Source organism: Molothrus aeneus, chromosome 19, assembly GCF_037042795.1.
Source record: "Molothrus aeneus isolate 106 chromosome 19, BPBGC_Maene_1.0, whole genome shotgun sequence".
Classification (NCBI taxonomy): Eukaryota; Metazoa; Chordata; class Aves; order Passeriformes; family Icteridae; genus Molothrus; species Molothrus aeneus.
In genome coordinates, this window is record NC_089664.1 from 1,952,119 (window position 1) to 1,975,046 (window position 22,928).

Below are 22,928 nucleotides of genomic sequence, written 5' to 3' on the forward strand. Positions count from 1 at the left end.
AGCAGCATCCCGAGGTGGATAGGTCATTGTCACCCAGAGCATTCCCCAGGAACATCCCAAGGTGGCTAGATTGGTGTCACCAGAGCATTCCCCAGGAACATCCCTAGATGGACGGGTTGGTGTCACCAGAGCATTCCCCAGAGCATCCCGGGATGGATGGGGCAGTGTCACCCAGAGCATTCCTCAGGAACATCCCAAGGTGGCTAGATTGGTATCACCAGAGCATTCCCCAGGAGCTTCCTGAGGTGGATGGGTCGGTGTCACCAGAGCATTCCCGAGGAACATCCCTGGATGGACGGGTCGGTGTCACCAGAGCATTCCCCAGAGCATCCCGGCTGTCCCCGCTGTGTCACCCGGAGCATTCCCCAGAGCATTCCAGCTGTCCCGGCGGTGTCACCCGGAGCTTTCCCCAGAGCATCCCGGGATGGATGGGGCAGTGTCACCCGGAGCATTCCCCAGAGCATCCCGGGATGGATGGGGCAGTGTCACCCGGAGCATTCCCCAGAGCATCCCGGGATGGATGGGTCGGTGTCACCCGGAGCATTCCCCAGAGCATCCCGGGATGGATGGGTCGGTGTCACCCGGAGCATTCCCCAGAGCATCACGGCTGTCCCCGCGGTGTCACCGCCCGGCCCGGGGGTGGCAGGGACATTTGAGGGGCTGGTGCCCTCTGCAGACGCGGACAGGGATCGCAGGGAGCAGCGCCCGGCTTGTGCTGGGAAAATCCGCCCGGATCCCCGAGTCCAGCGTCCCCCGGCACTGCCAAGGCCACCACGGACCCATGTCCCAGGTCCCCACGTCCCCACATCCATAGGGCTTTAAAAACCCTCCAGGGACGGTGACGCCACCGCTGTCCTGGGCATGGCTGGACAATCCTTTTGGTGAGGGAATCTTCCCTAATATCTCTCCTGTCGCGACTTGAGGCTCTTTCCTGTCGTCCTTGTTATCGGGGAGAGGAGCCCGACCCCTGCGTGGCTCCACCTTCCTTTCAGGCTGTAGAAGGTGCTGTATAAAACATGGATCCCTGCCTCACATATTTTTACTCTAATAAAGATATTTGATAGCCAGAAATCCAGCAGCTGCCACAATGCCAAGAGCAGGGACTATGACTAAAAGACAATCTGATCCCAGATTTGATTTGGCTTTTGCACACCTTGCAGAACTACAATGAAATACTAGGAGGGGAAGGAAGATAAATCTGCTTAATGCACTCCAAATAATTTCTTGCTGTTGTAAAGCAAAATTCAAGTTAGTCAGATGGGAGGAGATTGCAACAGAACCTTTGTCTGCATCAACCAGAATTGTCAGTAGTACTTTTAGGGGGAAAAGCACCACAGCAAACCAAAACATCAAGCTCCTTTGGTTTAGGCTCTGACCATGCCCACCTGCCCCCAGGACCACCTTCACCCACGGGGCAAATACAAATCTTCTATTTCCACACCGATAGTGGCAAATAAAAACCCTGTGGGGCTGTACCCATTCCCCATGCTGCTGAGGGACCCCTCAGGAAGGGTTGTCGCCAGGGCTGTGACCCTGCAGGTGGACAAGAGACTCTGAGATGTGGCTCCAGTGGGTGACCAAGCTGGGACACATCCTCATACCCTCATCCAGGCATCCCTGGGGTCCCTTCCTTCACCAAGCACCCCAGGGAGGTGCTGCAGAGAGGCTGCCCAGGCTGGGTGAGCACCGTGGCCACCCCATGACAGGAGTAACAGCACTGGGGTTTGCACATTTCTCCCTTTTCAAGTCTCTTTTTACCACTATAAATTCCATTACTTTGAATTTAGTGAAAGCCTTCAGGATTTATTTTTTTTCCAAGCCAGTTATAAAAAGGACATTGGAATTACAGTTCCAGTGCTAACAATAGCATTACTCAAAGCTGCTGCCGAGAAGCAGGGAGCTCTGGATAGAATAAAGACCTAAACTAAAATGTCAATAATAACTCCTTTTTTTCTCTCCCTGTCTTCCAGCCCACACAATCTGCTTGGGTCCCTCTATCTTAATGAGCATTAAAATGGTTTCAAATTAGATCTACAGAAAATTGAATTTTTTTCCCCTCAGAAGCTTAGTCTGGCCTTTAAAGGCCACTGATGATATTTTGGTTTTGTGTAAGAGCATCTTTGATCTCCAAGGCTCTCAGCTCACACAGAGACACGGCTCATTACCAGCAATTTGTTGCTGTTGAAGTGTGAGTGCAGGGGGACAAACACCATGGAGAGAGAGACAGGGAGAGCTGTGGCTGGGGGGTCCTTGGTCCCAGACCCCACCAGCCCCGTGTGGCTCTCCTGGCCAGGTGGGTGGTCACCAGGCTGGTGCTGGGTTTGCAGCCAGCTGCTCTCAGCTTGGTTTTATCCCTAAATGTGGGATTAAAGAGCCCCTGAGCCCTGCCTGAGCTCCAGGTGGGCTGTTTGGGGAGTCCTTGGGGACACCCCAGGTGACAGCAGTGTCTTGTTGAGATGCAGCAGCGACCTGGCAATGCACACTGGCTTCTCTTGTATTGCTTGTGCTGAATCTCTCTGCACATCCTCGGTCCCAGGGGCTCTGGGGAAGGGGTCAGGCTGCCTGAGACCTGCTGCTTCCTCACTGCTGGGAAGATGCAGCAATGAGACCTTCCAGGAAAGCCCGTTACCATGGCAGGGCCTGGCTGCTGCTGCTGCTGCAGAAAGAATAAATCTAGATGGTGCAAAGCTGAGCAATCCTGAGCACTGCAGTGCCCTGGGGCAGCACTCACTGTCTGGGGGACGTTTGTATGGCACAAATGGCCTCAGGGTGAGCAGCCTGGGTTAAGCTGGGGCTTGCACCTGTGTGTAAGAGGAGCGACCAGGCCTGTCCTCCTGCTCCTGGGAGAGAAGGCAGCAGAGGCTGTGACAGTGCAGAGCAGACCAGGCCCTGTCCCTGCTTGGCTCAGTTGCTCTGGGATGGGCAGAGTTCCTGTGAGGTCACAGCAGCACTTGGTCATTGGTTTGAGAAAGTTCTGCAAAGAACAGAGCTGTCCCAGGTGTTCCTAGAGCAGCCTCATCAAAGGAGCCCTTTGCTGGGGAAGATGAAACAGGAAAGCCTTATCAATATGATTGCCTGGCAAAGGATTTTGAGAATATGGAAACTATAAGTGAGAGTGAAATGAAAGCAAGCTTTGAGATCCCTCAGTTACTGAACAACTGGAAAACAATGGTGTGGCCAGCTGAAGGTGATCCCCTTTTGATGGAACAACACCCTCTGCTTGCAGACAGGCCCAAGGGTCAGAGCAGACCCTGCCAGCTTGGCAGAAGGGCCCAAAGAGGAGTTTGTAGGGTTTAAAATGTAACACAGGATGGTAATGTAATGATTCTTATAGGCTGTATGGAAATGCTGTAGGATTTGTATCTTGTACTAGATTGGTTAGTGAGAATTAGAATATTCAACACAGAAGAAGATTTATGGTATTGTAATGAAAACCTCACACTCTTACCCCTTTTTACTCTCTTACCCCTTTTACGCTCTTACCTTTTTTACTCCCTTACTCTCTCACCCTCTCATCCTCTCTCCCCCTCTCTTCTCTCAGGCCTGCTCTGAGCTGTGCCTGGCAGCTCCCAGCAGGGCCCTGCGCCCAGGCCCTTTGCAATAAACCTAAGTTCCAGCCCTGGCTGCAGAGATCTCTGGTCTCCGTTCGTTCTGTCCTACCCCCCGATGCTCCTACAGCCCTTCATGACCTGCAGCAGCTCCCTCTGCTCACCCCAGCACCCTCCTGAGCCCTCAGTCCTGCTGCTGGGGCAACAGAGCCAGGAAAGCCAGGACAAGCACCCACCAGCTGCAGGCTGAGAGCTGCACGGGGTGTCAGGACCAGCAGGCATTGATGGCTGTGAGCAGCCTCACCTGGATCCCAGCCCAACCTGGATCCCAGCCCATGGGCCCTGAGATGTTCATTTGAGCTCTGCCAGAGCCATCACTCCCTGCTCCAGCTGAACTGGGGAGTGTGGGTCCCCTGTGTTGGCCCCCCAGACCTTCACCCATGGACTGCAGAGCTTCCAGGAGATCCCCAGGCTGGCTCTCACCCTGGCTGCCCTCACAAAGCCTCACCCTGACCTGGTCTCATCCTTCTGGCTTCATTTTAGACCTGCCTTGTTGTAGGGCACTTCCCTGATGATCTGGACTCTTCAATGAACAATCCTCCCCTCCTGGATGGGTTCCTTGGGAACAGAGGGACAGGGCTTTGCTGGTGAGCTCTGCCCTGGAGCTGAGGGGTCTTTTCTGGTTTCCTGGACCTCTGGGAGCTCCTGGCCCTTGCTGTGCCCTGATGAGTGGGAGAGGGGGTTGTACAAAGGCCTACAGGAGAAAATCATGTGTTGGGTGTGGGGAATTAAGTTTCTTCCTCGCTCCTTACTTCCTGCAGCTGCTGAGGAGCAATGCCAGTGATGGAATGTGAGAGGATGATGAGATGCAATTGCCATAATGCCTTTCTCTTTTTCTTTTAAGCTTTTTGCAGCTTCTGCAGGTGCTTGGGTTGCAAGGGAGGCCAGCAGTGAAATTATGCCAGCAGAGCTGCCCAAGAGAAGGAAGGAGAGGCTCCACACCAGCTGGGCTGTAGCTGCAGCCAGGCAGGTGTCTAGTGGAGAGATGATCCAAACCCAAATGAAGCTTTCTCCTGGTATTTATAGATGAAGCTATTTCTCCTGGTGCTGCTCTAGCCTGGAAACTGTAATAACAGAAATTGAATGCATTTGTTGGCCTTGACTCCCATCAGGGCAGGTGTTTTCAGAGGCTGCAATGTCAATGCAAGGCAGGTTTTAGAAGGACTCTGTACAAATATCTGTAAGAGGACTGGGATTATGATATTTGCCCAGGGCAGGAGTGTGCAAAGGTGGTGGGTGCTGTTGAGAAGCAGCTGCTAGTAAAAGAATTGGTTTAATTCTAAACTATCTTCAGCTCCCAGCATAAAGGGAGGGTGGGAAAATAGAACTGTGATATTATAGTTCAGGGAAAGTAAAGGTTTGACAGATTTGGCAGCAGCTGATCTATAAGGAAACTCCAACCCTGAGGGATAAAATCCGTCTGGAGAGATGTAGCTGGGGTGATTGTCTTGTCCTGGAGTGAGCTCCATGGAGATGGACCCACGCTGTGCCTGGGATGTTTTCACCTCACCCACGTGTTCTCATGGAGCTGAAGCATGCTGTTAACAGTGGTCCTGGCTGTATTAATTCAGCCATACCAAGTTCTTTCTCCTTCTGGTCCTCAGACCAAGATCCCAAGGTTTATTAACCAGCCTTTCAGTGCTCAGCATGTGTTTTCTCACTCACTGCCACAAAATTTGGAGAAAGGAGAGGCAGTTTGGGTCATGTACATCCCTCACTGCTGCTCTGTCCTCCTTTGCCTTCTGGCTCATGCTGTTGGAACAAGCTGATCTGCTCTTGGCTTTCAGTTTGATGGATGAACCCCTTGGATGTCTGTATGTGGTCTGCAAGGCTCTGCCCTCCTGGCTGCACCCACTGGGTGTTTCTCTGCCAGGCTGCACCCTCGTACCTGCCCTGGGGTGCTGGAGGCTCCCACTGCTGCCCCTGATGTGCTCCTTTGGGATCTCGTGTCAGGACAGGTCCCTGGGGCAGCACAGTGACTTCAACTCCCACTTTCCAGTGGGGAAACTGCATGGTGGTGCCTTGGCAGGTTTCCCCAGAGAGGCAGAGTTGGGGGAGTGGACAGGGATGTGTAGAAGCTTATCCTGCCCTGCTCCCACCTGTGTGGGAGGAGTGGAGGCTGGCAGAATACTGGGGATGCCCTGATGGCTCTTTCCATCACTGTCCCCATGGTGACAGGTGCTGGCTGCCTCCCCAGGGCCAGCCCTGAGCCACACCAAAATCACCTGCACGCCAATTGTCACCACCCTGCAGCCACAATGGGCCTGTGGAGGTGGGATCAGCAGTTTTCCTCCATGCAGAGAGCTGGGGTTTGCTGGCAGGAGCAGTGTCCAGGGGCTGCTGCTAGAACCTGTCAGAGCTGCTCCATCCTCTGGGAATAGTGAGTTTGATTTTTGTGACCGTGTTCACAGGGGTCTTAGGATGTGGGAAGAGACGAGGACCTGACTCCATGTTTCAGAAGGTTTATTATTTTATGATTTATTATTTTATGATTTTATATTATATTAAAACTATATTAAAAGAATAGAAGAAAGGATTTCCTCAGAAGGCCAGCTAAGAATAGAAAGAATGATAACAAAGGCTTGTGTCTTGGACAGAAAGTCTGAGCCAGCTGACTGTGATTGGCCATTAATTAGAAACATCCAACATGGGCCAATGAAAGATGCACCTCTTGCATTCCACAGCAGAGATAATCATTGTTTACATTTTGTTCCTGAGGCGTCTCAGCTTCTCAGGAGGAAAAATCCTAAGGAAAGGATTTTTCATAAAAGATGTCTGTGACAGATTTTTGGCAATTGGCCCAGTATGAGGGCTACAGAGCAAGTGGCTGCACAGGTGTCATTGCTGCCTGGTCACTGTGTGAGAGCACATTGTAGAGCTCAGCTGCTTTACCTGCCACCAGCTCAGCTGGCTGTGCCACGGGCTGGGGGTTCTGGCATAGGCAGGGACTCACCTCATGCAAGCAGCGCTGTGCCAGGCTGTGCCAGGCTGTGCAAGGGGAAGGCATCGCCCCTGTCCTGGCAGTGGAGAGGTTTCAGTGCTGCCCCCTGCCCTGGCCAGGGCGGGTTTGCCAGGTGTGACTCACCTGCCGCGTGACGGCTCCGGCTGGCCCGAGCGGTGACCTTTGAGTCTGGCTATCAGCTCATGGAAACCCAAATAATGCCTTGGGAAAGGGAAATATCTGGTGAGGGACAATCCCTGGGCAGCCCCGATGAGCAGGGGTAGGAGCAGCAGGGTGTGGTGGGGGGGAACACCTCTGCTCTCCCAGCTTTTTTCCCCCAGCATCCGTCCCTGATGCAGCCAGCCAGCAGAATTGGAAAGCATTACAGCACAAACAGAAATGTGCCGTGGCTGACGGTGCCCTCGGGCAGTGCCACAGCGCTGCTTCAGCATTAACCAGCATTAACTCCTTCCCCTGCATGCCTGGCTCGGGGTGGTTTTCTGGTGCTTGTGTCAGCACTGCTGAGGTGCCATCCTGTCCCCTAGCCAGGCCCTGGGTGATGGGGAGGGCTCTGCATGTAGCCTAATGCCACAAAGGGGTGGTTTTCTTTGGAAGGGGACTCTTGGCTGTGTCACTGGATGTTGGTTGGGCTTCTCACTCCACTGGAGCCACTCACATCAGCAGGTGGAGGGGGATTAGTGTCACCCTGTGTAGGGGGATAGAATATAAGAAAATAAAGATAGTGTAGAAAGTAATCTTACCCCTAAGGAGTTGCAGCTGGGCCAATTATCAAAGATTAGGAATAGGCCTGACTTTAACAGGCCATAGCTGTAAGCAATGAGAAGAAGAGTGCTATAGAAGAGTGGGGTGGTGGGTGAGAAGGGGGCTGGAGCCAGTTGGCCACTTTGTGAAGAAGAAAGAGTCAGTGCTCTGAGGGGCTGCCCACAAGAAACACCAAGAAGGTGTGAAATTTCTGTTATAAGGGGACAACAGTATGGAACCCTTCAATGAGATGACAACAACCCTGAGCTGTGCTCCTCTGGGTGCATCTGCTCCTGCACCAAGCCATGGTTTGGCTCAGATATCCTGCTCCAGGATGTGCCAAGAGAGCTGCTCTCTGGATTCCTGCAGAGGCAGCTGCTGGGACATGTTTCTCTGTGCTGGGGATTGCTGTATTTTGCTCTGGACATACAGAGTAACTGGTGAGGAGCTGGAAAATGAAGTGTTTTCCTCAGCAGTGGGGTGAGGAGACGTCAGCTGAGAGAGGGCGTGGGATTGTCTATGAGCTGTCACAGGCAACCAGGTGTGGGAGAAGAAGAGGCGTGTTTGTGGGGACCCCACATCTCAGCTGTGTCACTTGGTGCACCATCTCCCGTCCCCAGACACCTCCTCCTGGGTTGTGTGGAGAGTTGAGGGATTGCTTGGTGACTTTTGTCCCTGGCATGTTGGTCAGGGGCCATGCCAAAGCTTTTTATCACCTAGAACTGGGACAGCCGGGCTGCTCAAGTGAATTAATCCTAGCAGGGGGCTGCTGAGCCACACAGAGATCCAATCCTCTGGCTGGCAGCACTGGTGGTCTCATGTCACCACTGTTGTCACTGGCTCTCTGCCACAGGATTCTCCCCTACAGCCAACAATGTGGGTGTATTCCTTGGCCATTTCTGGGAAGAATTTATTGGATTTAGGTGAAAGTGCTGCAGGAAATGTGATTGTGGACCTTGCCTGGGAGTGGCTAATGAGATGTCCCTTCCCTGTTTATGAGTCTGTGGTGGAGAAGTCAGCTCCCCACTGGGAGGGATGGGATCAAACATCAGGAGTGTGGGAAGAGCTGCTGGCTGGGGCTGTAGTGGATCACTGCTCTGGGCAGCCATGCTGAGATATTGTTACAGGAGAAAAGGGAAGTAGAAAAACTGGGCAGTGAAGGGGAGGAAGGCATGAGAGCCAGGTCAAATACAGCATCCAAATGACTTGTACCTCAGGTGGTGTCAGTTATCTCATGCTGCTGGACCCTGTGCCTGCCCACGACATCTCTTGGGATGGCAGACAACTAGGGATGGGGCTGCCCTGCTCCCACAGCACAGCGTTTCCCCATGATCCATTGACCTCAGACTGCTCCTATGTGTGGAAAAGTAACTGCTGCTTTCCTTGGCCCTCATAAACTTGGTGTCATTCTTGGTGTGGTCCTGTGCAGGGCCAGGAGTTGGACTTTGATAGTCCTTGTAGATCCCTTCCAATTCAGGATATTCCATGAGTCTGTGAAATGTCTTTTTGCAGTGAGGGAGAAATTCAAAATCCTGAGTGGTGCTGGATTATGAGAGTTCAGCCTGTGGTTTCAGTTTTTCTCAGGCAAGGTCCCACTGGGATCACTGAGGTCGAGTGAATCCTCCTATTCCCACACCCTGTAAGTTGTGCAAACCATCTGCCATCCCTGCAGATGCTGAACCCCCCAGGGAAGGGAGGACAAGCATCCCTCCACCCAATCCTTCTCCCCAGGCTCACACTGAGCAACGGGAACTCTTCCAGCAAAGGAGAGCAGAAATCCAGGCAGTGCAATTAGAATTATAATAATAGTAATTAATGCCTTGTCTCTCTCTAAGGATTTGCTGGTGATGCTTGCCAGGTGCTGGCTGGGCATTAAGTGATCAAAGCCACAGCACCCACGTGAAGGGGATGGGTGCCAGCTGTGCCACGGGACCTCAGTGCCTCAGCTGGGGACTCTCTCTCCCTGCCCTCATCTTTCTGTGTGGTTTGGAGGGGAAGATTAGGAGGAGCTGCTTTAAGAATCTCAGGGATGAGGGTTAATGGATGTGAGAGAAGAGCAGGTCAGGAGCACCCTGTGTGTTAGCCAGGGGTGCTCACCTGGCCCCAGTGATGTGAGCTGAAGGGCCTGTGTATGTCTCTCTGTGTGCAGGGGCACAAATGAGCTCTACTGCATCGACTCCTGTCTGTGCACGTGTCTGCATGTGGGAGGCTGCTCCTGCACACACGTTTCAGTCGACACACAAATGCCACTCCGTGGGCTTGCACAGACACAAGCCAGCAAATAACATGGGGGCTGGAGAAAATGCTTTACAGAGAGAGGCTTGAAGAGCTCAAATTGAGAGGTGTGTTTATTCCAGTGTGCAAACACTGTCACAAGGAGAAAGGATGTGGCACCAAAGGACTCTTTAACATCAGAGAGCAGCAGAACAAGAAGCAAGGGATGAAGCTGCCAAAGTTGGCCTGAAGAGCAGGTGTGCATGCTGGCACAAAGGGGATGAGCAGTGGAAACAAACTGCTGGGGGATGGCATGGCAGGGTTTCTCTCGCCTGGTGAAGGGTAGTCCCTCTGGTGGTGTCTCAGCCAAGTTACTCCATCATCAGGCTCTCAGTGTGAGGGTAAGCCAATGTTATTTGTTATGCTCTTAGAGCCACTCACGTTTCAGTCTCTTACTCTTTGGGTGAGGCCTGGGGTATGGTCTCAGGGTGCAGGTTGGTGAAGCATCTGTGGGATGGAGCCCAAAGCAGCTGCCTGGCCTCCCTGCAGAGCCCCTGAGCAGTGGTGCCTCCTGGCTCTGGGTGGTTTCTAGTTTCTTCCTGCTCTTCTCTCATGCTCCCAGGGGTTGGGCTGTGGTGGGCTGGTGGCCCTTGTGTCTGGAAGGCTCAGTGAGACCAACAGGCTGGTGGAGTTCCAGCAGCAGTGGGGAGCTGCTACAGAGTCCCAGGACATTGTGCCGGAGTTGCCCAGAGAAGCTGAGGCTGCCCCATCCCTGGAAGTGTCCAAGGCCAGGTTGAACAGGGTTTGGAGCATCCTGGTGTGGAGGAAAATGTCCCTGCCCATGGCAAGGGAAGAAATGAGATGGTCTTTAAGGGCCCTCCCAAGCCAAACCTATAATTCTATATATGTTGATAACTCTATCACATGTTTAGCCCAGAGATTTGTACACCACTGCTGGGACATCCAACTCCACCCTTGGGGAAGCTGCCTGGGAGTTGCCTTGCAGATGAATCCACAGAAGGGGGACCGGGGATTTTGGCTGTGGCCTCCTGCGAGGAGAGAGGCGGTTCGCAGGGAGGTGTGGCTGAACGGTACCACCTCTGCCTGAACTGCTGGAAGGTGTCAGCCTGAGACAAATGAGTAATTGTTGTTGCTGTTGGTATCAGATGACGTAGTTTACCCTCCAGCAAATCAGCTGAGAAGCGGTGAGGCACTGAGTGAAGCAGGGAAATAATTTAGAAAGGTAATAAACCTAAGTGTAATGTAAATATATTAGGGTAATGGATTTTATGTACACAGGAATACAGAATGGCTGTCAATGGCGTAGGTAGCACAGGGCGCCCTCCATGGCAGTTCACATCTGTGTATTTCAGTTCAAGGGAAAGAAATAAGAAACCTAAAGTTCAACTTCCACAAAGCTCTGCTGCTTTACTTGCCCCTCCATCGCAGCCGCTCGGTGCCTGCCCTAATGGGGTGTGGTGGGCTCCCTCAAGTCACGCCCTCGCCAAACCCAGGAGGAAAAGGGGGAGAGGCTGGAGACGCAAAAGCACGAGAATTTGAGGGCGGAGAGATAGACTGGTCTTGTAACAAGGGAGCAGGAGAGGCTCTGGGCGTCCCCGCGGTGCCGGGCAGCACCTGCCAGGCTCGCTCCTCTCCCCTGCAGCCACCGCGGAGCCTCGGGCAGGTGGAGATGACCCCGAGACACGAAGTGCCCCGGGTACCGCGCTGCTGCCTCGCCCCGCCGCGCTCCCGTGGTTAACACAGCATCAGTCACGGCCCGGCTATGCCCTGGCATTTCCGCTGCTCATTCCCCGAGCAGCCCCAGCGCAGGGGAAACTGAGGCACGGTCAGGTGGGGCTGTGCCTCCTCCGTGTCAGCAGGCACAGCTGGAAACTCCTGGAAAGACAAGAGGGGAACGAATTCAAGTCACAAGCCAACGTCTGTGATTTAATGATGGAGGCTTGTGTGTCTTGCACTTGCAGCCACAGCTGAGCCCTCCGTGGGCACATTTTTCCCACATGTGACACCACTCCCACCTCCTCTCCCACCTCCTGTGCTTCAAGCTCGTCTGTGCTGCTGGCAAAGCACAGCTCAGGTGCTCCTGAAGGGGGGTTTATTGATAATTTTTTTCCTTTACTATGCTCTTTGTCAGAAAATTTCACGTTCCTTGAAGTTAGGGGAATGTGGTGACATCTGAAAGGAAAATTTTATTCTAGAGCTTGTCTTGACATTTTTCTTCTCTCTTTTAAAATTTCCCTTTTAATAAGGGGAAAAGGCGAAAGGGAGAGCACACAGAATGCAGAGGAAGTGAGATTTCCCACCACAACAACAAAACTCTTCAAAACATTTTTTTTTAAACCAAAACAATAGTCAAAAATATCAGAAAGCAAACCGTGGCAGTTTACCAAACATCCTTAGCTTACTTTTTTTTTTTTTTTTTTTTTAATGCTCTGAGTTTTAACTCCAGTGACTCCTCACACAAGTGGATAAGAGGAGTGACTCTGGGGTGAGCAGGGAGGCAGGAATGTAAATACACATTTTGACTGCAATGAGTAAAATCCTCCTGAATCTGGCATCACTGGAGGAATGATGGGTGCCCTGGCACTGCAGGCATTGAATACATTGAATTATAGAATCACAGACTGGTTTGGGAACTTAAAGATCATCTCATTCCACCCCCTGCCAGGGGCAGGGACACCTTCCACTGTATCCTAGGATGCTCCAAGCCCTGTCCAGCCTGGCCTTGGACACTTCCAGGGATCCGGGGGCAGCTGCAGCTTCTCTGTGCCAGGGCATCACCTCCCTCTAAGTAAAGCTTTTTCTTCCTAACATCCAATCTAACCCTGCTCTCTGTCAGTTTAAACCACTGTCCCTTGTCTTGTCCCTATTTACCTGTATAAAAAGTCCCTCTCTTTCCATTTTTAAAGCCTCCTTAAGGTACTAGAAGGCTGTAATGGGGTCTCCCTGAAGCCTCCTCTTCTCCATGCTTCAATTATATCCATGCAGTTACATTTTACAGACTGCTCTGCCCGGTGTAGCTGTGATCCAGGGGATGGGTCAGTGCTGTGGCATCACTGCTGGCCATGACATGACAAGGGACCCTGTGTATCTCAGCACAAGCCCTTGCAGTATTGTAGCTGTGCCTGGCTGCTTTTGTTCAGCTCCTGGTGCAGGAATCCTTTTTACTCACGTCGTGACCTTGGGCGAGCAACTTTGCTGTGCTTCAAATTAACTTCTCTGCAAACAAGGCGCATAAATCTCTGTCAGGAGAAGCTGTGGCGTGGCACGAGGGGCTCGGGTTTGGTGAAGGGTTTTTCCACCCTGAGATGTCACATGTGTGGTGTCCCTCTGGGGCAAGGGTGCCAGTGCTGCCCCAGAGATGGGGTGGCTCCAATTGTGCCTCAAATCACAAACCTTTGGCCACTTTCCATGGGGGAAGAGGGTTCAGTAAAATCTGCTGTAGCTCAGGGTGTTTTCACCCGCCCCTCCCTTCTCCTAATTTGTTTGGTTTTGCTGGCAGAGCTAATAGGGGCTGCGGAGACTGATGAAAGAGGCTACAGGCTCATCTTACAAAACAAAAAGGCTGGAGCAAATTGGCGTGCTTAGCCTGGGAAAACAGAAGCTAAGGGCAGCACAAGGAGAGCGGTGTGCGGACGGATCCCAGGGTACGCCCTGCGGGAGGAGATGAGCTGCAGAGAGCCTTGGCACAAGGCTGCTGTGTGTCTGTAGCCTGTGACTACACGCAGCCTGGAAATGAGAGGTAGCTCTTAAGCACTGAGGAGGGAGGGCCTGGAAAGGCTTCCCAGCAGGAGCCCTGTGTGCCCGGGGCACACCAACTCCTTTGGTGCCCTGTGAGGGGTTTCAGGCTGCCACAGCCACCATAAAGGAGCACAAAGGGTCCCACAGCCCCACGTGCCCAGGCTGGTGTCACTGCAGGGCTGTGGGAGGATGTCTGTCTGTCCAGCCAGGTCCGGGCTGGGTGTGCTCTGCAGATAAACAGCTCCTTTTACACTTGTTCATTCTGCCTGTGTACACAGCCTGCTCGCCAGCGGCCGGGAGGTGCCTTTTCCCAGCGTTGCCTTTGATGTGGGTTTTACAGATGGTTTTTATTCAATCGGGCAGAGATGAGGGGGGAACATGGCAAATGTATGAAGTGTGCTGGTCACTGCTGGCTTCCTGGGACATCCTGACCTTCACCCACAGATCCACAGAGAGTGTGGGGTCATCACTGACTCCTCAGTCCCAGGTTGCTGCCAGGTCCCTTGTATTTGCCTCTTACTGACACTTCAAGCGACTGGGGTTATAAAAACAGGAGCAGGGAGAGGTGACAGCTGGGCCTGGAGAATTACAGGGAGCAAATGAGATTAGAGGGAGCAAGGATCACTGGGAGGCAAGATGGCCCCATGCTGGGCAGTCAGCTCCTTCCCTCAGAGCCTGACCCCACAACCAGTCCTTTCCCTCGCAGCCCGACCCCACAACCGCTCCTTTCTCTCAGAGCCTGACCCCACAAGTGGTTCCTTCCCTCACAGCCCGACCCCACATGTGATTTCTTCCCTCACAACCTGCTCCTTCCCTCAAAGCAGTCAGGGATCCACCAGCTTCTCTTTCCCTCACAGCTCAGCCCCACAATTTGCTCCTTCCCTCCCAGCCTGACCCCACAAGCAATCCCTTCCCTCCTAGCCCAGCCCAAGCCCTGAAGCTGCCCTTTCCTCCACAGCTCCTTCCCTTATAGTAATCAAGGATACACCAGCTTTCCCTTACTTCATCGCCTGACCCTATAGCAGTGAGGGATCCATCAGCTACCCCTTCCCTCACAGCCCAGCCCCACAGCCTGCTCCTTTCCTTCAGCCTGGCCGCACAATTGCCCCTTTCCCTCGGCACTCAGGGACCCACCCGCAGCCCCCGGTCCGGCCCGACCGCCGCTGCCTCGGGCCCGCCCCGCTCCCTCAGCGAGGCGGGGCGGGGCGGGCGCGGGGCGGTCCCGCCCGCCGGGGCAGGCACAGCGCGGGCCGCAGGTACGAGCGGAGCGGAGCGGAGGAGAGCGGCCGGGCCGGCGCGGCCATGGGGAAGGTGCAGCTCTTCGAGATCCGCCTGGGCGACAGCCGCGTCGTCTACAGCCCCGGCGAGGCGCTGGCCGGCACCGTCACCGTGCGGCTCTCGGGCTCGCTGCAGTACCGAGGTGAGCCCGCGGCCTGCCGTGCCCTGCCGTGCCCGCCGCCCGCGGGGCCATACGGCGGGGCGGATATCCCGGGGAGGGCTTCACGGGCTGCCCTGGCCCGCCGGGCGCCCCGGGGATGGTGCCGGGGAGCGGCCGTGCTCCCTTCCCCGGCTCTGGGGACCGGCGGCTCCGGGGCTGCCCCATCGCTGCTGCCCCCGCTGCCATGCGGTGGCCGGGAGGGGCCGATGGGAGCAACCTGCTGGATTATTTCCTCCTCCGCTTCCTCCTCTTACTTTTTGCTCCTATCCCATAAATAAGAAAACATCCTCCCAACCCCCTTCCCAAAACAGCCCAGCGCGGGGCTGTGCCACAGCAACCTCCGGAGCTGGCGGGTGCCCAGGGTGGCAGCGGGAGGTGGTGGAGGGGCTCGCCCGTCTCGTTCTGCTCTCCCGGAGTCCTGCGGCTTCCCAGGGCTGCCGGCATCGCCCGAACCCCGAGCCTGGTGCCCCTGGGTCGGACGGAGCCCGAATGTGTTAGGGCAGGGGGATGGGAGGAGGTGGGCGATGCCGTGTCCCGGTGGGCGATGCCGTGTCCCGGTGGGCAGCAGCCCTGCCTGGGCAGGAGAGGGGAGATGTGCGATGCTGTGTCCTGGCAGGAGCGGCACCCACCCAGGCTCGCAGGCACCGTCCGCAGCGAGCAGCCGTTTTGAAACATCTCGAATGAACTCGGGCATTTGAGTTGCGGCTCTGCTGGTGTGGGAGATGTCCGCGATGTGTACGAGGTGCTGTGAGTGCCAGGGCAGAGAGTGCCCACTGGGCAGCAGTGGTCTGGAGCAGGACGTGTTGGGCTACCGGGTTGTTGTTGCTCCACGCGAGGCTCAGACCGTGCTCGTGGCTGGTGCAGTCCGTCAGGGCAGAGCGATGGGGCTGGACTGCAGGGAAATGAGCGGCTGGGCTCAGATCATCCAAACTGGGAGCTTCCTCCCCCGCCTGAGAGAAGTCATTCGCATTTGCAAGTCAGCTTTGTGCTCAGCGCTGTGGAAATGTGAACCAATTTGCTGTTTTCCCTGAGGTCTTGCTTGCTTCTTGTGTGTGCATGCTGCTTCCTTTGTAACAAATTATTGGAGGGGGAAAAAAAGACCAAGTAATGTAAAATGCAAAGTCTCTGTTCAAGAGCTGTCAGCCTGGATGATGGTGCCTATGCTTGCCTGTGCCTTGCTTTTGAGAGCACCTCTCCCAGTTGTCTGCAATAGCTTTTGGAAGCTTCTTGTGGAATAAAAAGTACCTAGGACAAGTGTAAACTTGTAGCCTGTTTAACTCCTGTCAGAGCAAAACAGTTGCAGATCCAGCGTTTATCTCAGTGGAGAGTACTCCCAGATGCACTTCCAGCAAAGATGTTCTTAATGAAGTCTGGCTGACTTCCCTCCTCAGCCCATCCCATTGACTTCCACCCATTCCTGAAGGTGCTTCTTGGGAGGGACAGGAGTTTGGCCTTGCAGGGTTTGGTGTGCTGGCCCCTTGTGCTGCCAGCGGGCTAAAGCCACTTGCTGCTGCCTCTGCAACTCCCATTTGGAGAGGACCTGCCAACAGGTTCTGCTCTACACCAGCTCTCCTCTGCTTCCTGGTGGTGTTGTAGAGAAGGAGAAAGGTGTCTCTTTGTTCTAGACATTCTTTCTGCTTCCTTATTGCTTTGATTCTGAGAAGCATCAGGGTCTGCTGTTAATTGCAGGTCCTGAACTCAGGAGGGGTTTTGCTGTGGGATCTAGTGTTTGGGGCTAGTGCAGGGATTTTGGAAAGAGCTGGGGCAGCTGAGCTCTAGGAAAGCTGTCAGGAGCATCCAGCCAAAATCTGAGGTGGGCTCCATGTGGTTGATGCTTCTATTGTGCTTAGGTCACTGAGCAGCTCTTCTAGGCTGTTTTCTGTACAGTGGCTTCATGAGCTGGGGTAGAAACTTTCCATTACTGGTGTCAGAACTCACCCAGTTAAGTCACGTTTGGATGTGAAACCAACTTCTGCCAAGCACAAGGTGACTCTTTGTTGTGTGTTCTCCCTCCAGCTGTTATCTCATGGTCTCTGCCACACTTGATCTCTTGGGCACCCTCTGCTTCTTTCTGGGTGAAGGAAATGTCTCACCCTCAGAGGAAGAGGCTCATGTAGCTGCTCAAACATCCTTTTGGTGTTACAGCAGGTGACTATCTGCTGTAAGAGATCTTAAAGGGACTTGTGAGCCCTGTTGAGCTCTCTGGGCTCAGCACTGGAGGGATCAGAAAGCCTGACAGGCTCTGGCTTCCTGCTGGGCTGTGGGGAGAGCTGGGTGGCATCAACTCATCTTACATTGTATATACCCCACCCCACACCTTCTGTGGCCAACTGTGACTCTCCAGGCTAATAAACTGCTTCTAGGAGTTTAGTCCTCGCCCCTGGCAGGTCTGGCCCACAGCTCCATAACTTGGTGCTTTGCATTTCCTGAGCCGGGCGAGCCCGGCGCGGTGACTCCTCAGTGCTGTGCTGTGTGAGATCACAGCTGGAACCAGCCTGCAGGTGACTCCTCACACGGTGACTTCTGGCTCTTGAAAATTGCACCTCCTGAAAGGTGACAGTGCAAACAAACACAGCTCCTTGTACAGGAGAAATCCCGGGTCATGGGACAGCGTAGCTGGGGACACACCTTTTGGGATCATTCATGTTCCCACTTAGACTGTCAGTGCCAGCCCTGCTGACTGGCAACGAGGGCTCTTCAGGAGCACATCTTCTCCAGCTGACCTTGCAGCAGCATCACAAACACTGACTGCTCCTGGTGACCCACGTGGACCTTCTGAGGAGTCACACTTCTTCCTGTGCCTGTGCCAGGGTGAAGGACCTGCCCAGAAAACTTCTGAGCCTCAGGGGAGAGCGCTGATGGAAATGGAGAATTCCTGATCATTGTGCCTGGTTTGCTGGGTAAATCATCAAACATGTGTGTACAAAGAATAATTAATCTTACAGGAAGCTTGTGCAGGGACAGCTGGAGATGGAATTAATTTGTGGGGAAGGAGGAGGGAAGCCAGTTCATTTGGAGCAGGGCAGGCAGTCCTGGTTGCCGGCAGGAGCATGTGGGAACAAAGGTTTGTGCTGCCTGGAGATGCTGGAGCACTTTCCTCTCAACTCTGTGGCTTCCAGGGGCCATGTGGATTATTTTGGTCCCGCCTGCTGTTCAGTGAGGCTTCAGCAAGTGTAATGTTAAAATAACAGCCCTCTCTGCCAGGTCACCAAGAGTAAAGAAACCAGCAAGTGCATTCTGGAACAGATTTCAGCACTTTGCTATTCTCCACTCTGTTATTTGACTGTCCAGGTTTATGCAAGGATGAGTTGACTTTAAAATCACTTCCTTGATCTACAGAGCTATAGACACAAGTACTCATGTTTGTTCATGCTGTAGAAATACAGATACACAATTCCCATTTCCACAGAGTGGAGAGCCCATGAATCATAATTTTCTTCTCTGATCTTAAATATAGTAAATATTCTCACTTCTCATATGGAGAACAGAGAAAGCTGGTGGTGAAGGGGGATGAAGAGCAGGGTTCTGAAATTCTGGGTCAGGTGTCCAATCTAAAAGGTAACTTTTGTTCCCTAGAAGGGCAGTAGGGAGAAATTTGGGTTTGGTGGTTCTGATGTGTGTGTAACCTGTGCCCTTCCTGAGGGGAAGGGATGACACCAAAGGGCTTTGTTGGCCACAGTTCTCCTACCACTTGACCTCTGGTACAGTGGAAAACATTATTCCTGCAGGAAGGCTGTGGCTTGGGAAAGTGCTGGGGAAAAGGTGGATTCAGTCCCTGCATAGTGCTCTGGCTCTCTCCTGAGTCAGAAGTTTGTCTGTAAAGGAGGATTGGAAATCCCTGTGTGGGCAGCATGGGTCACCTGCTCACCTTGGGGGCAGCAGGGACCTCAGGGCTGGTCCTGCTTTGGGGGGCAGTGTGGGGACAGCTGAGCTAGGCCTGGGAGTTTGGAGGGCACTGTCCCTGCTGATCCTGGCAATGTCCCACGAGGTCCTTGAGCCTGGTATCCACCAGCAGTGGTGGGTGCCAGGATGAGGCCAGGCTCAGGAGTGCTCAGGGATGGCTCTGCAGCATCACTCCCTCAGGCTGGATGGCTCCTGCTGGAGAGGAGCTGGATTAACTTTCTTTTCTCACTGTGTGAAGCGAGACAGCAGGGAGCTGTGTGGCCAAGTCTGTCTGAGGCTGGGGAACAAAAGAGGGATTTTTGCTCTCCTGGCTGGCTTGCTGTAGAGCTCCAACTCCTCTGGAGTCAATAACTAATCACGAGATGGGTTTGTGTCTCTGTCGCTGCCGTGAGCCGCTCCCCTGCCCGCGCTCCGCGTGTGCTCAGCTGAAAAACTGCTCGCTGCTTTCCTTGGCGAGGAGACGTGCCACGGCCTCCCATCCCTTGTTGAACAAAATGGGAGGACAAGGGCAGTGGAGTTCTGTCTGTCTGATTTGCTTCCAAGTGTGACAAACGGGGTGTGAGTGCTTATCCCTTCCCTGGAGCGGCGCAGAGCTGTCAGAGATGCAGCTTGTCTTTCTGGGCTGCAGTCAGGTAGGCGGCAGGGAGGCTCTCTGGCTGGGAAGAAGGAGCCTGTGGGTTTCCATGCCTCTCATCCCAAGGCAGCTCCCTGTCCCTGGCTGTGCTGGGACAGGAGGAGCAGCCAGGGAGTGCATGGATGGGCGTGCTCCACTCGGAGCGTGTTGTGGAATACTTTGTGCTCTAAGTCATCCCCAGGGAAGAAGTAGGTGTGTAGAAGACACAGAGCTGTCACTTGGCTTGGTGAAATCTTGCTAGAGGCTCTCATGGCCAGTAAGAGGAGGATGGACATGTGGATCATGCTCTACTATCCAGAGAGGGGGTGCTCAGGCCCTTCCAAGAGATGAAGGGAATGGGATGGTTGGGTTGTGCTGCAGAGCTGCTGCAGACCTGACCTGTGCCAGAGCATAGAGAAAGGCCTGCCAGGCATTGGGGAAGGTCTTTTCCTTCTCCTGCTCAGGGCAGCTCCTCCTGAAATGGCCTGGCAAACATGGCAGGGGCTGGGCTTTGGTTTGATGCCTCTTTTCTTGAGGGCTGATTGCTGAGATAGCCAACGTGCAGCCTTTAGGCTACTGCTGTGACCTCTGGAGTCTGGTAACAGGAATTGCTGTGGAAGTTAATTGCCTCTTTGTGCTGCTCTTAAAATCTGTCACTCTTCAAATCTCTCGTGCAGAAATGCAAAGTGCTTAGGAGAGGAGAAAATGAGCAAAGGACCAGACTGTTGCCAGTCAGCATGTTTTTGCCTTGTGCACAGTTGTGCCTGCATGTGCTCAGAGTCCCTGGGCTGTGCTCAGGATCCAAAACAGAGGTGAAATGGATCCATACCACAAAGGTGTTCAGGCTTCTGTCTGCTTGTGATGGCTTTTAAACAGCAAATCCCCATTTCCCACTCTCTCTATGGCAGATTAAAAGTAAGTGATGGGGTGTACAAGTCAGCTGGGAGTGAGGTGTTTTGCTGTCCCTAGGTCTGTGGGTAGAGGCCTTTCACCCCAGCGTGGGCACCCATGGCTGGGTGTTGCTCTGTGCAGAGGGGTGGTCAGTGCCATGGGTTTGAGTTGCATGGCTTGAGTAAATTCTCACAGGTGTGTTGGGAACTTGAGATGCTGCATGATGGCAGTGGAGAGGATATGGGGTGTCCTAAGGTAAGTCTTGAGCTGCTTTTGACTCCCTTGACAAGAAGAGGGTGGCAAGCTAGTGCCAACCTGGAATTATTTAGAGATCTGGTTTAAAAACACCCTGATCTCTGGGCACCTTAATCTTCATTAAAAGCCAGAGTTTGTCAGATATCTGTAGCAAAATCTGTTTCCAAGAAGCATGAATCATTTCAGGAGCACTAATGCTTATGACTTCCACTCCTTTGTTCTTGTTGACAGCACTCTGCTCTCTGACAGTCGTTCTGGCTCAGGCAGCTCAGACCAGAGGTAACAATGCTGTAGCAATTCACTGTTCATCCCTCCCCAAAACACCCTCCTGAATCCCAAATATTCCCTGCAATAAGAGTGGGATAAAACTGGCTTGGAAGGTAACAACTCTAGGGAGGAATGCTCAGTGTATGGGTAGAAATTAGAGCCTCCTCAGTGGGGGTTATTAGCAGGGGTCTGAATGTCAGGGCCAGAGGTGCAGCTCAGGTCCCAGATGTTCCTTTTCTGTCTGTTTGAATTTCTGAGGAGCCCAGACTGACCATGAGGACTGTCTTACCAACTTGTAGCACTCCCAGCACAGCGAGGATTTGTTATGTATCTGGTGCTCTGGTGATAACAAGAACATAAGTCATCTTTCCAAACTGATGATCTTGCTATAAATAGAGAATCCAGCTGCTTGTGTTGAATGGCATCAAAGAAAATCATAGGAGCAGCTCTTATGCTTAGTGGATTCTGGCTGTTTTCTCTGAAGATGCTGGGGTTGGGAGATTTCTTGACAACTGAGACGTGCAAAAGCAGTGCAGGAGAGCTCAATGGGGAATCTTCAGCAGGGAGCAGGTGAGGCTGGGATCTCTCATCCTGGGCTGGGATCTCTCATCCTGTGCTGGGATCTTCAGCAGGGAGCAGGTGAGGCTGGGATCTCTCATCCCCTGCTGTGCCTTCCTGCCTCCCCAGCAAGAACCTGCCTGTGCTGGTATCTGGCCAGGATGAGGAGGCACTAAATGCAAGCTTGCTTTGCTGCTTGTAAATAAGGCTCTTCAGGAAAAAGCCCTTGAAACCTCCCCTTCTAGGAGGAGGGGAGCTGGCTCCTGGCTCGTGCCTGGGAGCTGCAGCAGCACTAAATAATGTGGAGGTGTCTCAGCAGTTCTGTGTGCTGAGCAGTGAGTTCAGTGCCTGGACTGGCAGCAGGACAGACCCTGATGTGGCTCCACGTGGTTGCCTGACTCCTTGCTCCTGCCTCCTCTCCCTGTAAGTGGGCTCCAACCTCTCCCACCAAAACTCCTGTTCCCAGGCTGGCTGAGCAGTCCTGAGTGTGCTGCTTTAGTCCTTCCCCTGCTGTGGAGGCTGGGGCTCACTCAGGGCACTGGGTTGTGCCAATGTGCTCTGTGCTGAGTCCTTGCAGCCCCAGGGGTGTCCAGCCTGTGACAGACCTCCTGCCCTCCAGGTGCTGGGCTGACTTTGCACGTGCTCCTCATCTGGAGGGTGGGTGATGGGGAATCTGTGCCCAGGAGCATCCCTTGAGCCCCAGGAGGGGATGGAGAAGTGTCATCTCTCCTGAACCTTACATCTGCAGGGCTGGCTGCTGCTGAGGCCAGGAGAGCTGTGTCTGGCTGTGTCGTGGGTGGCAATGAGGGGCTCCCAAAATGAGCATCAGCCAACAGGATTTGTAGCCTTACCTCTTAGAGAAGGGTATCTGAGAGTCTCAGAAGGAAATGAGCGTGACTCAGTCCCACAGCAGAGCCTGGCCCACAGGAGCCCTGCTGCTCTGGAATTACAGTAAGCCTGTTAAGCATGAATTTCCAGAAGTCTTTGAAGCATTTATTTAGAAAGAGTCTGAAAAGGGAGTAGGCTCTGGTGAATCAACCTCTTTGTGGTGAGTAGGGAAACCTGATCAGTCGGCTCTTTTATCTTCTGCACCCCGCGTGGAGGGAGATGCTCCCGCGGCGGGGGCAGAGGGGCTGTCTGGGCAAAGAGCTGCCAAACCTGCTCAGGCTGTGGGGAGAGTGGGGCAGGGCTCTGGGGGTCACAGGCAGAGGTGGTTCCCAGGACAGAGGTGTGTTCCCAGCACATCAGAGAGCTCAGCTGCTCCTTTTCCATGGGAATCACAGTTGTTCTGCCAGCAAGGTGGGGAAAGGTGCCAGGCTTTGCACTTGCTTGAAAGAACAATTGAGTTTGTTAATGAGTTTAAAGGGGCATTTTCTTACACCAGCATCCAGCACATCCCCCCCAGACCTGCAGGGCTCTGTGGTAGGTTGTGATGGAGTTTCTTGCTCAGTTCTTCCTTTTTTTAGACAGCCAAGTCAATTGTACCAGAATATCTTAACTCCTCTGGCCTAAAGTAGTGTTAAGTGCTGGGTGGAAACCTATTTCACTTTGGGCAAGCTATAAAAAAATGACATTCCTCACTTCTGTTTTAGCACTGCTCAGTCTGAGGAAGGGTGGCTGTGGTCCCTGTCTGGCTGAAGTGCTGAGTGCTGGCAGGTCCTGGCATCCATCAGCATTCCTGTGAGCCAGGGTGAGCTGCTGATTCTGTTCCACTTGTCT

General features: G+C 53.5%; 1 protein-coding gene across 1 annotated transcript in view; it reads left to right on the forward strand.

The window, feature by feature from the left end:
* The first annotated feature begins 14,567 nt into the window (after window positions 1–14,567).
* ARRDC1 (arrestin domain containing 1) overlaps window positions 14,568–22,928 on the forward strand; it is a 38,362-nt gene continuing 30,001 nt past the window's right edge. Inside the window, exon 1 of the mRNA XM_066563070.1 lies at window positions 14,568–14,704. Within this exon, the coding sequence (XP_066419167.1) occupies window positions 14,587–14,704 (118 nt within the window). The 5' untranslated portion in view covers window positions 14,568–14,586. The remainder of the gene's footprint in view (window positions 14,705–22,928) is intronic.